Source organism: Triturus cristatus, chromosome 11, assembly GCF_964204655.1.
Source record: "Triturus cristatus chromosome 11, aTriCri1.1, whole genome shotgun sequence".
Classification (NCBI taxonomy): Eukaryota; Metazoa; Chordata; class Amphibia; order Caudata; family Salamandridae; genus Triturus; species Triturus cristatus.
Genome location: NC_140594.1, coordinates 1,018,349,949 through 1,018,367,189, shown reverse-complemented (window position 1 = coordinate 1,018,367,189; position 17,241 = coordinate 1,018,349,949). Strand labels below are relative to the sequence as shown.

The 17,241-nt window shown below is 39.9% G+C and overlaps 1 protein-coding gene across 3 annotated transcripts in view; it reads right to left on the bottom strand.

Annotated features, from left to right (window-relative positions):
- Positions 1–17,241, bottom strand: part of LOC146785847 (maltase-glucoamylase-like) — a 783,978-nt gene that overhangs the window by 401,822 nt on the left and 364,915 nt on the right. For all 3 annotated transcript variants that reach the window (XM_085635202.1, XM_085635203.1, XM_085635205.1), the window contains 3 exons: positions 13,169–13,253; positions 9,733–9,789; positions 1,995–2,119 (listed from right to left, as the gene is read on the bottom strand). In XM_085635202.1, the coding sequence (XP_085491328.1) occupies positions 1,995–2,119; positions 9,733–9,789; positions 13,169–13,253 (267 nt within the window). The remainder of the gene's footprint in view (positions 1–1,994; positions 2,120–9,732; positions 9,790–13,168; positions 13,254–17,241) is intronic.

Genomic DNA, 17,241 nt, shown 5'->3' with positions numbered 1-17,241 from the left:
CTACTGAACTCAAGTCTACATGTCTACGTAATAACTGAACATTTCCCCTGAGCATATTTCAGCAGGTTTGACATGCCAAATCCGATCTAATAAAAATTGCATGGGTGTGGGTCTAGATAATTATTGGGTGAATAAAACACTGTTTTACTCGGTTTTCTAACCTCTGTATCAACATGAGTTTGGGAAGGGATCATAATGTTATGACCCGCTTTTGATTGGGACCCAAGTGTGTATTTAACATACATATGCCCTGTTATTGCTGACATTGTAGCATTGCATTTTGCTGATTTTAACGTGTGTCTCTAACGTATCTTAACTGCAAATATAAACACTGCCAAGTTGTGAGAAGCCGGGTCAGTATATGGTGCTCACTTATGTAAGTGTAACACCCTGCACTAACCTAGGTGACCCTTATGGTGATTATAGGGGTTTAGATAACCATAGAAAGCTCTCCAAGTGGTAGCTGTGGAGAGCAGCCTTCAGGCATAATCAAGGAGGAGTGAAAACCAGTTTGGTTTACCAGTATCTAATCCTTTAGTACAGGCTAAATGAAAAAGAACCACTAAGTGTATTTATAAAAATAGATATGTATTACAATCACCCATTAACATGTTACCCTATCACCTACCCGGAGATATAACCACAATGCACATAATACTTTGGACATAGAACAGCAAGTAGCATCAATACACAGTAGTCCCCAGAGAGAGACCAGACCATATATAAAAATACTGGAATATGAACCAAGACAAGTTGAGACTGGACCCAGGAGACGTAGAAGAGTCAGGATCAAAGGGACCGCCCCAGGTTTGAGTCTAGGAACCCAACGATGGATGTGTGCAGAGAGGATGCATGACTCCGTACTCAGTACTACTCAATGGGTACGTCACAGTTGTAGTCTTACCACCGGAGGGTGAAAAGAGTCGGTTGGAACCCACATGTGAGTTTGAGTCAAAGAGTACCTGAAAGCAGAGGGGACAGAGTCTATGCAACCCAGGGGTGACCAGAAGGCACAGAAGACGAAGGCCACTTAAATTCAAGGATGCTGGTAAAAAAATGATGAGGAGCTTCAAGCTCTGCTCAAGCTACAGTGACGTTAAAGACAACCGAGTCTGTTTACTCTTTATATTAATGATTTAGTGCTTGCACTTGACTTCCCAGGAAATGATGCACCCAAACTTGCTCCTCGTAAAATTGCGCCGCTACTTTTAGCAGAGGACACACTTTTAATTTCTAAAATCCCATGTGGTCCGCAGGCACTACTGGATCACTTTTTAATTTTCTGCAGCAATCGTGGTCTTGAACTAAATATTAATAAAACTAAATTTATGGCTTTTAATCCTTATAAATTTGTTAGAGCCAAAACCATAGTGCAGGGTGTCGCTCTAGAAAAAGTGAAGGAGTTTGTGTATTTGGGGGTCTGTTTGACTCACAAAATCAGTTGGTCAACACACTGGTGCTCATTAAAACTGCAACAAGAAGCTGGCACTGTAGCCAAACAAAGCATAACAACCATAAGAAACGCTCCTCTCTATTGAAGCATTCCAAATATCCATGTAAGTTAAAATTTGGGCAGGGAGTTCTCAAGCAATTAGGCTATTAAAACAAATGTAGCCCCGATAATGCATGCCATATTAACTCTGTTGCCTGTAGGTGTGCAGCAACAAAATATGCACTTTACAATCAAACAAGTACATATGTTAGTTTTTAAAAAGTTTTCCCTTTTATTTAAATATTGATTTTTGACAATCAAGTTAAATCATAAAAATCACTACTTTGAGATCACATCTTTTGAATGCACTATTACAACAGCACATCAGACATCAAAATCACAACTGCATCACCCATTCAATGACTAACAAATTACTAGATGACATAAGCATTAGCACAAATGTGAGATAACTTCATAATCAAATGAAAGCTTTGAGTTTCAGATCACTGCAACATTAGTACTAAACATTTTTTTTAAAGGAATCAGCGTTTCAAGATTTTACCTATAAACTGTGGTGTTTGCTGGTTGTTGCATTGGGTAAATATACCCTCCTCTCAAATGAAGCCCAAGTTTATCCTTAGGAATTGTAATTTGCACTCGCTCCTTCCTGTGTGGAAAGCGGCCACCCTGCAAAAAAACAAACAAAAAAATGAACGGAGATGGGTTTTATCACTGTTTTTTTAGTTATCATAGTCTGTAATGCTTAAGCTCATGTGGTTAAGATGTCAATTCTTGGTCAGAGTATATCTTGTAAACTGCATAATTCAGAACTAATTGAATTGGTAATATTTATGTCTTTCAAAGAAAGTGTGGTTCCCAGCATCTAACAAGTGCATTTTCAGATATCAGCGTATTATTTACAGGCAAAAATGATTGTGGTTCTGAATATAAAGCAATAATCCTGCTCATCAGCTAGATCCCCAAACCATCAGAAATAACACCTAAATCCTATTATGCTAACTAACATGATACTGATGCGTTGCCTCAATAATTATATAGAGAGTGATGCCTGGTGCAAACTAATTACTTTGATGATTTCATAGGTGCCTCAAACACACAAAAGGCCATAGAAGGAATGCGTGATATGAGTATAGCCATTGGCAATGGTTCTGAGTAGCGTTCCAACCCATTGTTCTTTTGTCCATCATGCTGCCTCAGTTTGGAACCACCCATATGCCGATCGGTCTTGACCCTGATCAAATAGGAACAGTCCAGCTTGAGCTGCCAGTCCAGGTCCTCCCTGATCAAGAACACAATGAGACCAAGACCAGGTTTGCATTGATGTTGAACAACTGTACTATCACATCTGATCAATTGCTTAAATAATGAATGAGCTATTGTTTAGCCTATAATAAACTGAGAAAGCTAGTATTGTACCTGCTTTAGGTTGCAATTTACCAGAAGGTGATACATTTCTGCAGTTGGTTCCTTGCATTCCACCTCTTTAAATTAAAATCCTAAATGTGCACATCATTTAACAAGGATTATATCCTAGTAGGTTAGCTATATTAGAGGTCTACATCTCATTATTGTTATACTTAATGTATCCTTTCCTTGGCACACCAATGATGGCACCCTCCTACTAACATCAGGAGGAAATTTGTCATCTGAAAACATTTAAAGAAGCTGCCCTTAAAGGCAATTACCATTTTTCTGCTTTATATAGATCCTCTAGGCCCTAGTGTTGTTCTTTAATTTTATACCTTCACACTCAAACTCCACCTCACTAGTCGGGATAGCTTCCTTATCAGCAACCACCACCCTGACAGGGTGCTTTCGTTTTTTAAATGTAATTCCAGTGAAATAGCTTGGATCTTCAAATTCACCCAAATATACCATTTTCTACAGTAATTTCTGCCAGTAAAGCTGACACAAACTATGTATTAGCTTGTGCGATAATCACATGTTGCATAATCTGTGTACATACCTACTTGTAGGTTTTTGTAAGGCCAAATAAATATGGGTTTTAGACTTTTATGGTGAGTACAGATAAAAGGTTAGGGCCAACTGCAGACAGGGAGATGTGTCTGCAACTGCAGAAGCACAGTTTAATTTTAGGGATAACATTTATGAATTTCAACTATATCTATCCTCATATTTAAAAGACACCTGCATCCTAAATGATTGCACAGGCAACAATACTGAAACTGAGGGAGGCTTTCCAAGATCCGTGCTCCCCGCAGGCTGTGCCACGGACGAGCTCCAGGTGCCGCAGGTAACAGGGCTCTCGCGTCACTGTGTCCGCCCGGCCTCCCTCCTACCCAGCAGCGGCCATGGACATCTCCCTGAAGTACTTCAACAAGACCCTCTGTCAGGGGAGATAACCAAACATCACCATAACGTGCCTGGAGGTGCCTACAAAATCCCTCTTGGGCCCCCGCAGCGCGGGAAGCCCGTATCTGTTTGCCACTGTTGATGGAGAGGGGACTCTGCCTACCTGTCCCAGGATCCCGTGCGGACTCTGCCGCAAACGTCACAATAATGCACCTGGAGGCGCCTACAAAATCCCTTGCGGCTCCCGCAGCACAGATTATGTTTGCCTTACACTCGTATCCGTGGATATGGCAGACAACTTAGTGGCTTTTGACCTGAGGACATCACATCTTATTTAAAAAACTGATTAGATGAAACGCAATACCCCAGTTGAACTTACCAACCAATTAACTATCAATTTAGCCACACCTAGCAATCAGGCCTCTACCCTACACAATATAGATTGATGCCCAAGGAACCTCCCTCCACCACAGCAAATAGTGGAACCAGTGGTACCGGTACATATTGGGTTAATGGTTGGGAGATGTTCCATTCAGCCTGTCAACAGTAGAATCAGAGGGCCTGACATCGCTGAAGGGCCTTAGGGGCCAAATTGCATTTACAGGTTGACTCATTGTTCCCCTTAGACAATCATAAGCCTGAGCAGTTACCTCAGGATATGGGAAAACGCACCCAGATTATTCCCTGTAGTATTCCCATTAACCAGGATCTCACACATTTGGCATTAGCATCATGGACATAGAGGGCCTGCCCTCCAAGGTGTCATCCCTGGATTGGATAACCTTCTTGGAGGATCAGGATATACTCGCTTTTCAGGAAACATGGGCACTCAACCCAGTTTACCAACATGGTTTTCTTAATTTTTCAAAACCAGCACTTGGTGGGCGTAAAGGTAAACCCTCAGGTTGACTTTCCATCTGGGTCAGACAACGCTCTCGTTTTAAAATTGAGGAGATCCCAATTGACCACCTGATATCTTGGCAATTCATCTATGCTTTAAACACCCCCCACACCTAATGGTGATTAACGTGTATGCGAGAGGTAATGTGGGAGGTAGAATGTCTACGACAATTTCTTTACTCGATAGCTTCCTAGATAAAAATAGAGGCTCAAATAACCTGCTTATAGTAAGTGATTTCAATACCACATTTGAGCCCCTCAACTACGAGGATAGCAACCTCAGTGTCGAAGAAGATGAACAATGGGGCATTCCCCCCACTGGGGTTGCCACAGGTTAGGAAATGGACAGAGGCCGCTCTTCAGCTTAATGCATTGAGTCTGGAGAGGGGCGTTAGGGCTTTGAATGGGGTAAAAACTTCAGATCATCAGGGCTCTCACACCTACTGTAGCGGACTGAGAAGCAGTCGTATTGATTATATTTTTATAAACCTTGAGAACTGGTCGTCTCTCATTGATATGGAGGTATGCCCTAGAAACAAAAGTTATCACAACCCGCTCCTGTTAAAGATGTCAGTCTCAGGATATGCAACAGCACAATCTCAAAACCCTGTAATGGTGACCACTGACATTATTATGTGAAATGATATGAGGAGGTTCAAATGGTCAAGGATTGTAGAAAATGAAAGTTCACTTGCCCAGATAAAGGACATAGTAGAAAGCACATTAGTTGACTTCCAAAGGTTTTCTACCCAGGTTGAACTGAACGCCAGTATAACAAGTTCACGAGGACATGTTTGGTAAAATAAAGAGCTTTTTTTATTAAACCCCTTAAAAACAGTAATCACCCCCCCCCCCAAAGCATGATCAATGGTACAATAAGCAATGCAGAGAAGTGTATAAGCTGACTCAAGCTATCAGATCTAAAGATCTGGGAAATATTAAAATTAAACGGAAAATGTATAAAAATACACTAGCTTTAGCAAAAAAGACCTGGGATGAGTCAAGATGGTTGTATCTTTTGGAGGACAGCAAAGATAAAAACATGCAAAAATTCTGGCAGCTAGTAAAATGGGGCAGTGGAGGAAAGGGCAATGCACCACAAAACCATGTTGCCCCAGACAAGTGGGTTTCTTTCTTGAGGAGCAATTTGCTGTTGAGGTCAATGACGCTAGTGATGATTTGTCTCAATTACTAACGCCAGATTTGACTCTGTTTTTTACAAAAAGTGAGGTGGAAAATGCCCTGAATGCTTTACCAAGGGGTAGGGCCCCTGGCCCGGATGGCATCCCTGTGGACTTGTTTATATACGATAAAGACAATTGGCTACAGTATATTCAGTTGCTTGTGGATGCAATAGCTAGTGGAGCAAACATACCCGACTCATGGCGAGGGGCTGAAATTGTACCTATCTATAAAAAAGGGGATCGATCCAGTCCCAGTAATTATAGGCCAATTAGTCTAATTGACTCCACACAAAAAATAACGGCCTGGTTACTGTTAAATAGAATACAGTCATGGATTGAAGACAACAGCATACTATCACACTTACAGGCAGGTTTTAGGGCACATGCAAGTACCATCAATCAGGTCTTTTGTTTCAATTTAATCTATTGGTGTGTTATAATTTTAGCAGGTGGCACCATATATGCCCGCCTTTGTTGATTTAAAATCAGCACTCAAAACGATCCCATGTAACAAGCTCTAGACAATTTTGAAATACCTAAGCATACCCTTGAAGCTCTTATCGCTTGTAGCCAAATTACATGAGTTAAATTTTGCGCATGTTTGATGGGGTGCAAAGGGCAAAACTACTCCCAGGTTTTCAATTTTAAAAGGGGTATGTCAAGGGTGTGTTCTGCCCCCACTTTATTTTCATTGGTTATAAATGGGGTTGTAAATTATTTCTTAGCACATCCTACTGATGCTCCTTCTTTAGCTGGCTCTAAGGTCCCAATACTCATGTTTGCTGATGATACCCTAATTATATCAAAAACTCAAGTGGGGCTGCAGCAGGCACTTTGTTGCTTTGAGGCCTTTTTCAGAGATCATGAATTGGTGGTGAACGTGGACAAAACCTAATTCATGGTTCTGCATAAGCACAAGGCGGTTAAGGGCAGGGTTTTCATGAATAGGGTCTCATTGGAATAAACAGACGTATTTACCTAGCTGGGGATTACATTGGGCAGAAAGTTAGACTGGAAGCCCCAGATAGACCTATTGGCACTTAAGCACTCACAATTGGCAGGAGTACTACTAAACGAGCATAGGCTTTCTCAGATCAAGCCGATAGGCCCAGTCCTAAAGATTTACAATACAAAGGTCCTGGATTTTACTCTCTACGGAGCAGATGCTTCACCATTTACTCGAGCCCAGAACAAATTTGTGTGGAGTCTCACTGGTCTTTCTCAGAATACACCTCTTAAACCCCTATATTCTGATTTGGGATGCAACATACTGGTTGAGGTTGAAAGATTTAGACCTCTTGCTTTTTGTCGAAGATTGTGGTCAGCCCCGGAGCTGTCACATTATGCAAACGCGCTCACAGAGGTTAGAGACGCTGATACGTCACATAAGATAATATGGCTGCAAAAGATAAAATGCTCCCTGGTGAATATGGGCATGACCCATTTATGGGAAGATCCGGTTGGTAACACGTTTCCCTCCAAAAAAGCTTTCAAAGAGGCCTATTGGATCATGAACAAAGAAAATAACATGCGGTCCACTAGAAATCATATATTGACCAGTATCTTTGTGGAACACAAGCCAGAGCCTATGTTTGAAACCTTTTGGGACTATATTACTAAGTCTGGTGACAGGAAACCTTTTAAATTAAACAATTAAAACCTTTACTGCCAAATGGAAAAAGATCCTAGATAGAAAATGGGCATTTTGTCAGGGCCAGGATGAAACGTTACCACATATCCTATTTGTATGCCCGGCCTACAACTCTCCACCGAGCAAAAAGCTTAAACCAATTTGCTCTAACTTGGGTACTAGGTCATGTGCTACTGCTCTAAGACTATTGAAGACCAGTACCCAGGAGCCCATTGTAAAAGCCCTAGCAAAACCTTTATGTTGGATATGGAAAATAAGGTGCAATTGTTTAAAAGTTACAGTGGCCATTGATTCGTCCTAACCCTCTGTACGATGCTCTGATATTTACCTGTATTTTTTCAGTTTGTATTGGGCTCTCTTTAAGTACGATGCACGAATAAAATGAAAAGTTATATTACTTTTGGTGTAAGTACAGCATATTATGAAGATATAACCTTTATAATGAATGATGTGTTTAATTGATGGTTTTAGCATGTTTTTATGCTTTTGTGCATTATCAACTGCCACGATGTATTATGTCTTACTATTTTAGAAATCATGTTTTTACTTAAGATTATTTATTATGCTATTGTACATTTTCTGTGTCTCTTTTATGATCAGAATGATCAAAATAAAGACTAAATTGAAACTCTAAAGGAAATACACCAGGGTTGACATTACTAAAATTGAATTCAAATTTAGGGCTTAATTTATATTTAGGTGGATGGAGTAATTTCAGGGAGCCTAACTGGGTCCCTGTAACCGGCCCATGTTCTATCATGGTTGGCCTAATCTTTTGACTTTGCCCCGGTCCAGCACGAATATATATCCAAAATATTGCTTTTTTCTTCTAGGTGCTATATTTACCTAAAAACTTTGAAATTCAATATCTCAAGTTCTACCTCTTGGATTTGTGTCATTTTGGTCTTGTTTTATTTATTAAAGTCAGAACTATGTTTTGAACTTGGTGTCAGATCTTTTTGTTTGGTGCTTTCACTGTGTTACTGTTTGAAGTGTTGCAAAAATACTTTACACATTGTCTCTACGTTAAGCTTGACTGCCCTGTGCCAAGGGACCAGAGAGTGAGCATAGGTTAATTTGGGTTTTGCTTGTGACTTACCCTGACGAGGACTGTGGTCACTGCTTGTCCAGGGCCCACACCCCAGGCAACCAGTAACCCAATTTCTAACAACTACCCTAACCACATCTGTGAACTGTTATCTGTATACCATTCTCTATTTTTTTTATCTTTGTATTTATGATGTTTGGGCTTCTTGCCAAATATCATAAAGATGATGACTAACATCCTTCACGTTGTGTCATGCGGGTGTTAAGGAGGGAACAACCTGGACAGATCAGCGCAAACACTCTTTTTGAAGCATAGCCTGATCTACTACAATAGACCGACTGGGCATACCATCAAATCCTGATGCATCCTTGAAGCAGGTGTTATAATGAAGGAATGCTTTAATTTCAAGACTATACTACAACACACATGTAATGCATTTGGTGCTTCAGAGTTTGTACAGGGATGGTAATTTGTACTGGAAGAGTATGCTTTCAGTACTAATACTATGCTAGGCAACACACACTCATCTCTGTCCATTGGTTCAAGGCAGTGTGTTGTGAAAGGCATCCTTTATAGTGTGCCAATAAATGACAAGGCAGTAGACCATTTTTATTAACCATGGTTCTGCTGCTTTTGCCCTTGCACAACACAGCACGGATGCTTTGGTTGTTGGGTTGCATTGCACCAGCAAGCAATACATCAGGGTATAGGATATTATGTGGTTTGTGGATAGGGTGATGCTGTGACCATGTATTATGTGGAATTCAATACCCCCTGCCATACATTAAAAGTATACTGCTAGTCTCATCAGAGTTCTATGACCTTATAATCGAACTTACCCTTCAGACATGTTCCTTTATATAAGTCTCTTTATATGATTGCAGAACACCTCTGTGGCATGCAATATTCTTACAATGTACTGCAGGGACGACTTTATGCCATATATGCCACATATCAGGGAAAGCATAAATGATATTTACAGTAAGATAGTACTAAACACTGTGGCCAGAATGAAGAAAGATCCAATTTATTTGTGCAAGAGGAGACACCTCACTCTGAGCACCACTGAGGTCAAATTAATGTTCATGATTGTGTGGCCTAAGGTAATAAGAAGAGTGCAAATTGTTAACTTATGTAACTTGAAAAGAATCAGCAAAACTATGACTGAATTTGTTCTACTTACTGTCTCATAATCATACCAAAGAGCATCAGGCACATAAGCATCCACTACGGTTGTGTCCTAGTGAAAAAAGGAACTATGTAAGTACAAATGAAATATTTTAAATATCGTACATTTACAAATGCCAAAAAACACTTGGATATGTATCCCAAAGTTATGGTTTCACTTTAAAAATTACAAACAGCTTTCACATGAGCAATAGAAAATTCTCACAGACACAGCGGTAGATTTATCAGTGAAAGAATAATGGCCTCATTTGAAGGAATAAAGCAATTTGGTGATTGAATTGAGACAAGCAGGTGTTATTCATTATTAATGTATATAGATCATGCATTTAATTTGCCCCAAATGTGGCATCTTGTAATTCTTTTCATATCTTTACTTTCATACGTTCTCTCTTGCATCACATTCCACCTTACAGCATATACACTCCACCTCACTCCACATTGCTCTTCAAATCTCCATGATATCTGTTCCCTATTTGAATCTTACACTAAGTTTCTTTAACAATAGTAAGAGTGAGACATGCTCTTGATGAAGGTGGGTGAGGATGAAAGTATGGGATGCGGAGGAATATAGTGTGTCAAGCATCAGATTGAGCTGGATGGAAGCAAAACTCTGCATGATAGGTACGGCCAATCAACAAGAATGTCAAAGATACCATTATATAACATGAGAAGTGAGCTATTGAGTTTAAAGTTGATGGACATGAGTAGATGAAAAGAAAACAAGACAGTTATATTGGGACATTTATTTTACTATTCACAGTAAGGGTGCGGCGAGGCCTTCATTTTAGGTTGACTGATTGTTATAGTTTTAATATTAGGTTTGATAAGACACTTGTAGGTTTGCATTCATGGGAAGGAAGCATCTGCAACACAGCACACATTTCATGCATTTTTGTGGAAATGGTTGAGGTAGACCTGACCAGATTTGCCAGGCAACCATAATGGATATGCTTAGGTATAAATTTGGGAGCATGGACCGAGAACTTGTAGCCCTTCATTTAAGAGTATGGCATGATCGTCTTTCAACTACTGGCTACTTAGGGCTTGAATGGGGCTCATGTGAAATGCTACACATTAATGGATGCTCTGGTTATGGGCATGTTTATTTGCGCAGGCAGCTCAATAACGAACATCTTTTCTCACAGTACACTGCATGCAGCTCCATCTGCTGTGTCTGCATGGCCCACAGTTGTAATGCCTAATCCATTTTGCATGAGCCTCGGCTGTATGCTCTCCAGTACCCAGAAGCACCATTATGTGTGAATGTGGGTGATTCCATCATGGAGAAGGAGCTACAACCTTCAGTCCTGAAGAAGAAGTGGTCTAGAAGGTCATTACCGTACCTTTCATAGGGTAATTAACTGTTGTGAAATATGGCATTCAGGAGGAGATTTCCAAGGTGGCTTTCCTACAGAATCTGAACACATTCATGCTGATCAAAGTTAGCAGCTACATGGTTGAACAAACAGCAGCTTGAGCAATATACAAAAAATGAGAAGGTGGAATTATTGAGACACACATTGAAATAGATCTTCATTATTTCCTACATGACTCCCACCAATTTGAGTAACCCACAACTCAAAGACCACACATGAGACTGATAGAACCAAGATCTTCTAGGTCTTTCTGAGTAGGAAACAGGGGACTACCCACAGCATCTCCTCACCACAGGTGATGGGGAGAGAAGTCGGCCTAATGACTAGGGCGGTCGACCTTGAAACTGGGGAACTGGGTTCGAGTCTCGGCAAAGACGCTGAACATCCTGTGATTCTAGGTAAATCACTTAAACTCCCCGTGCCTAACAAAAATGAATGTGTCCTCGTGTAATGCAACTGGTGCTATGTAAAGCGCTCTGATACCCGATACCTACGGGTCAAGTTCGTGCTATATAAAACCCAGAAAAAAAAAAAAAAGGTGATGTGCTCCTCTACACTTGTAAATGGGTGGTGAGACAGTTAAGGCTAAATTACAGTCTAATACCAAAAGAGAAGAGTTGTTGAAGACATTTTTTAATAGATAATACTGCCCAGGAAAGGAGTGCTGCATTGACAAATTTGTTAGGCTGGAACTAGGCATTTTAATGTGTTTATTCACGAGGAAAGATAGAAAATGAGCCAGTGGCATTTACACTTTGAGAGAAGCCTTAATAATTATGTAATTTACTATTCCTATTGCTGACCTAACACAAAAGACAAGTTCCAAACCACCTTGGGTCCATACTTCACCATGGCAACGTCATGTTCACTAAAACTATTGACTCTATAAACTAGAAGTGATTTTTGTACCTTTCCATTAGAAATCTTACTTGTGCTCTTGTCAAGGTAAGGATCCTATAACCATCATGGCCTTCTAAAATATTGAGCTTGACTTGGGTGTGATGTTTGCCTCCTTTTGGGTTTAAGACGTTTATTCAGGATACACCTCAGGGTCCATGGATAGCACATGTTTCCATACAATTCCTCTCAAATATGTTATCCTAAAATGTACCCTGACAATGTTTAGTCCAATATCCCTGCATCCTGCACTTGCTAGAAGAAGAATTTGCAAAAGAGTGACTCTTCAATCTCATCTTAATTATTGGAAAGAACAGGTTTTTCATTTGTAACTTTAATTTGGTACATTCCCTTCTCTCATCATTTTATGAAATGGTTCATGAGCAAGCTTGTATATAGTGCTATACTGAGCTTACCTGACCCATTGTTTGGTCTACAACAGCATTCTCAATAACAGACTTTTAGGAGCTCTTATTAGTTACACTTGAACTAGGAATATAAGAACTTCTTACAGACAAGAGGGATATGTTATGGTCTGATGACATAACTGTATTGCAACGCATCTTTAAATAGCCAGCCACTTGACCCATACTACTTTGCTTGTTGCAGCTAGTGTTTAGTATCAGAACAACCAACATTGGTGTCATGAAGATGTACATTCACATCTTAGAAAAGTTGATCACAAATGTGATCTATGGGTTTTAAAATTACATGATTCGGGTAGTTGGGCGTGGTTACCATTGGTGCAGCAGGTGCAGTGCACCAGGACCCAGAGCCCTGAGGATCTCAATGAACCCTGTTAATTGTCGTATTTTATTTTCCCAACTGGAGTCAAAGGGGCTATTTTCCTTGCTTGTACCAGGGCCCATGGCATTCTCTGTGGGTAGCTGACACATAAGTCACACAATTAAAGAAATCTCTGGACGATTGGAAGAATCAAAGGTCTTGCTCCTAAATTTCAGTAGTGACGTCAGTAAATCTCAGTGGCAGAAAGTTTTAACATCTCTCTGCAACTTCGGAGGTATTGTACTAACTTTGCTGTTGTAAATGCTGAAGGCATAACAGCATCTTTCTTCTTGTATATTCAAGAAATGTTCCCTCACTAATGAAATCAAACCTAGAATAAATAATTTACAGAAAAAAACATACTAAACCTACAGGATTAAGAACAGGAGTGATGAGAAGTCCAGGCCCCCACAAAAACTGTTCATCCAAAGCCCATGTTGCTTCGTCTGCATAGAACCTGAATGAAAGAAAACAAGAATCATCATACTATTTCATTCTGAAATAGATCTTTTATACGAACATCGCTTATAGTACAACAAATAACACAAAGATAATGAAATAAATTATGCTTACACATTCAAATAAATTGTCAACTTTGGATAATTAAGTAAAACAAGTACACATGGTGAAGTATAAGTTGGAAAATCAAAACATTGCAAAACGATTTGTGAAACCCAGGGAACAAATTGTAATTATTTTAGTTTTGCTAAATAAACCTTCTTCCAAATAATTGTACATTTACAAACAATTTCCTTACTGTGCTCTTTCTGTAGCTAAGGATTTGTTGCTATTAGGAAGTGATTTACCCTGCAGCACACTGTGAATGCCATCCATTCTCAAAGGGTGATGGTATGCAGATGTAGTTACAAAAGAAAACCCTAGCAACCAAGGATCCTGCACTTGTTTTGTTTCTTATTAATAGCTGTTGTATTAAACTGGCAAAATATGCATAAGATCAATGCTGGGATAGATCCACAGAGCGTTGTGAAATTTGTCAATTGGATTTCAGTTCACTGGTTTCAGAGCTGCCTTCATCTTCTGTCCTGCACTGGGGAATTCATGTTGTATGCTTGTGTTTTCACAGGAATATCAGGTTTGTACATTCCAGCTAGAGCTCACAGACAGGATTGTAATCCACTTCTGTACCTGGAAACCTACACCATCTATGCTGCCTACGAACACAGGGTTGTAGCTACCACAGTTGCTGCAAGGTCTGTACACTGGGGTCCAGAGCCGTGCGGGCCCCATTGAAACCTGATGATTGTTGTATTTTACTTCCCCAACAACATATGGTCCATCTCTCTTGCCTGCAACAGGGCCTGTAGAATCCAAGCTACGTTATTGACTGTGCGTGCATTCACGCAGTGGTCGAAATCATGTATGAATGAACAGGAGCAGGCTATAACTATGCACTTATTTTAGGACATTTAATTGAGTTAAAAACAGAACTTGTACATACTCTGATTTACCCCGTGTACTGCAAAAAGCACAAGTCAGAACCAGGAAGAGGCAACCACTGTTTCCTGCTTCTGATTCTGTAGCTCATTTACTACCCCAGAGATTTTTAGAGTTAAGTACATGTCCTTTGGAAAGTGCTATGCCTGAGAAAACATGTAACACTGAACATGGACAACCCTATATGCTCATGACGACCAGGGTCAATATCTCATACATAAACAAAGACCCATTGGCTCATTCAGAGAGTGAGAAACCGTTAGACTATTTTGAGGAATCCAACATGCAATGCCATATTATTTCATCTTAGTATTTAGAAAAAAAAGTAAAGATTGGACTGATAGAGGTTAGTGTCAATAGTATATATTCACAAATCCAATGCAGTGGTTTGTGAATAAGTGGACAAAGTGCAGACGATGCAGTACTCAAATAAGTGAACAAACATTTACACCATGTATGTCAAAAGGCACTGTACATTTCCCTAGTTCTGTACATAATTTCATGTGCACATCTTGGGACAATCCGCAGTTCCTGCTGATATTTTTATATCTGGGAACCAATGCGGCAATCTATTGATGTTTCGATCCTGTGTTAATGAAGGAGTTTCCTCAGGACCAAGTAATTGGACTGTACAACCCATACACCATCGCATCCTAAGTATTCAATACTTGGCTTGGCAACAACCAGCTTATTATTGTGTGATCCGTGTTTCACACAGAGACTTTAGAGACGGTGAGCACATCCGGCACCCCGAAGGTCGCCATACAAAGTCAGAATGCAAGAAGAAAACAAGTGCACAGCTATGCTCTATGCCAGAGCAGGTATACATGACACAGCCCGGTAATTCAACAAGTTAGTGCAAGACATGCAGATAGAACTGCTCAGATGTATTGACCAATGACTGCTACTGGGGTTTATGAGCTGCGCTGACTGTTGCTCTGTATGAACTTGGAAGAGAAAAAGTTAGTTAATAAATGTGTTGTAGACAACACAATTTTGTTGAAATGGTTGCATCGCCCCATCTGCATCAGTGCACAGAATGGAATCATGATTAATGTCCCATATACCATAAAAGTGTCTGGCATACAAAGTAAACTAGCCTTCTGCACATGTTGCTTACTGTAAACACTTAAGTATTACACACCTTGTCTTAAAGCACCCTCTATAGTAGTGAATGTGCAGCTATGATCTACTACAAGCACATTGAAGTATGAGGCTTGAGTAAACTTTCCTTTGTGAGCGGTGTGTCCCATTACTAGGTATAATCTTGTGGATAATCTCCACTCTAGTTAATGCAAAGGGAAATGCTCTTCATATGGTATTTGTGGACCTTTCCACTGCAATTGACCTGGTTGACAGGGGCAAGCAGTGGGACATGATGGACAAGGCAGGGGTTGAAAATGTTCTGATTAGTCTTTTGAGACACCTGTATTGGGGTACAAACCGCACGTTTACATTACGGTCTATATGGAGAATGCACCCCCCCCCCCCAGTAGAGTCTAGTAGAGGCCTAAGTTAGCACTGCATTTTAGCTCAGTTTTTATTCCTTTTTCATATAAATTCATTTCAGTGTTGGTAAAAAAAGAAAAGGATTTACTAATGGTAGGGAGATGTCCAGTCCCAGTCTTACTTTATGCAGATGATGCAGTTTTACTCGTCCACACCGCAAACAGTTTGCAACTGCTGCTAGATTCATTTAATTAATTTATGGGGGATCGTGGAATGAAAGTCAATCACCAAAAATCATATGTTATGACTTGTGTCCAAAAAAACTGAAACAGAATATAGGAAAGCACTGAAAACTTGGATATTCGGATCCTCAGATGAATTCTGTCTCTCACTCATTTAAGATCGCCTGAGCTTCTTCTCACTTCCAAACCAGTGCCAGGATGCTCCTTTCGGAGTGGCAGTTAGCGCTTTATAAATGCCTAATTCCATTCCAAACAAAAACAAACACATTCATGAAACCACTATATTGATGCTATCCCAATTTCTGAGGTGCGGAACCTCAACTAGCTTGGAATTTTGTTGGAGGAAAACATGAGATGGTAGAAGCTTTTAACTGAGAGATACTGTAAATTGGCCAGGACAGTGATGTGATTTTCAGATTCACAATGAAACTAAGCCATAAACCTATACAATAACGAAATTCCTTATACAAAAGCAAATGTCTTTCCATGGGTACTTACAGGGCTGGTTTTTGGGGATAAACCATCCCGGGTAAACTTCAAACAATAGAAAATAAGTTTCTGTGCAGATTGCTTGCTATAACAAAGAGATCTGCCATTCCTATCGTCCGATATGAAAGTGTTTTGTCTTTTTTGTAAGATATAGTGAGGGTTGCACCCCTCTTATGGCTAAATATTTGGCGTTCCCCCTACACTAAATTGTCCAGATTTGTTTTTGAAGATTGTCCTGGGTTAGATTGCATGGATACCATCTCATGTTAAAAGAGTATTCACCTATATTGGTTTCCTAATTTGATTTTTTTCCCCGAGATTGACAACAATCCAAAGAAATTGGCATAGACCCTCCACTACAAATCTATAAATTATGCTAGGCTTGAAAAAAGTCAGTCTATGAACTCAGTCTGTGGATACCTCAAGATCAAACTTAAAGAAGTGATAGGACCATATTTATTAAGGATAAAATCCAAAGAATATAGATTTTATCTAACCCGTTTTAGATTTGGCACTTTGCACTTTCTAATAGCCTTTCCACAGCAGGGTACCTGGTTTCCTACATTACCCTGCCTCCCATTTGATAACACTTCTAAGCAATCCCTTCCACATTTGATGTTTTTTGTGGTTTTATACTAGACCTCGGCAACAGTTTTTATGCTCTATTCTGCGCTCATCTGGTCTCAGATCCTATGTACAAAGTTTGCAATACCTACAGTGCCTTGATGCACCGTTTATCTGACACTCTCTATTTAGTTACGTACAACAAGCTCTTTGGATAAGTAGTAAACATTTTTAGATTCTGTTGAA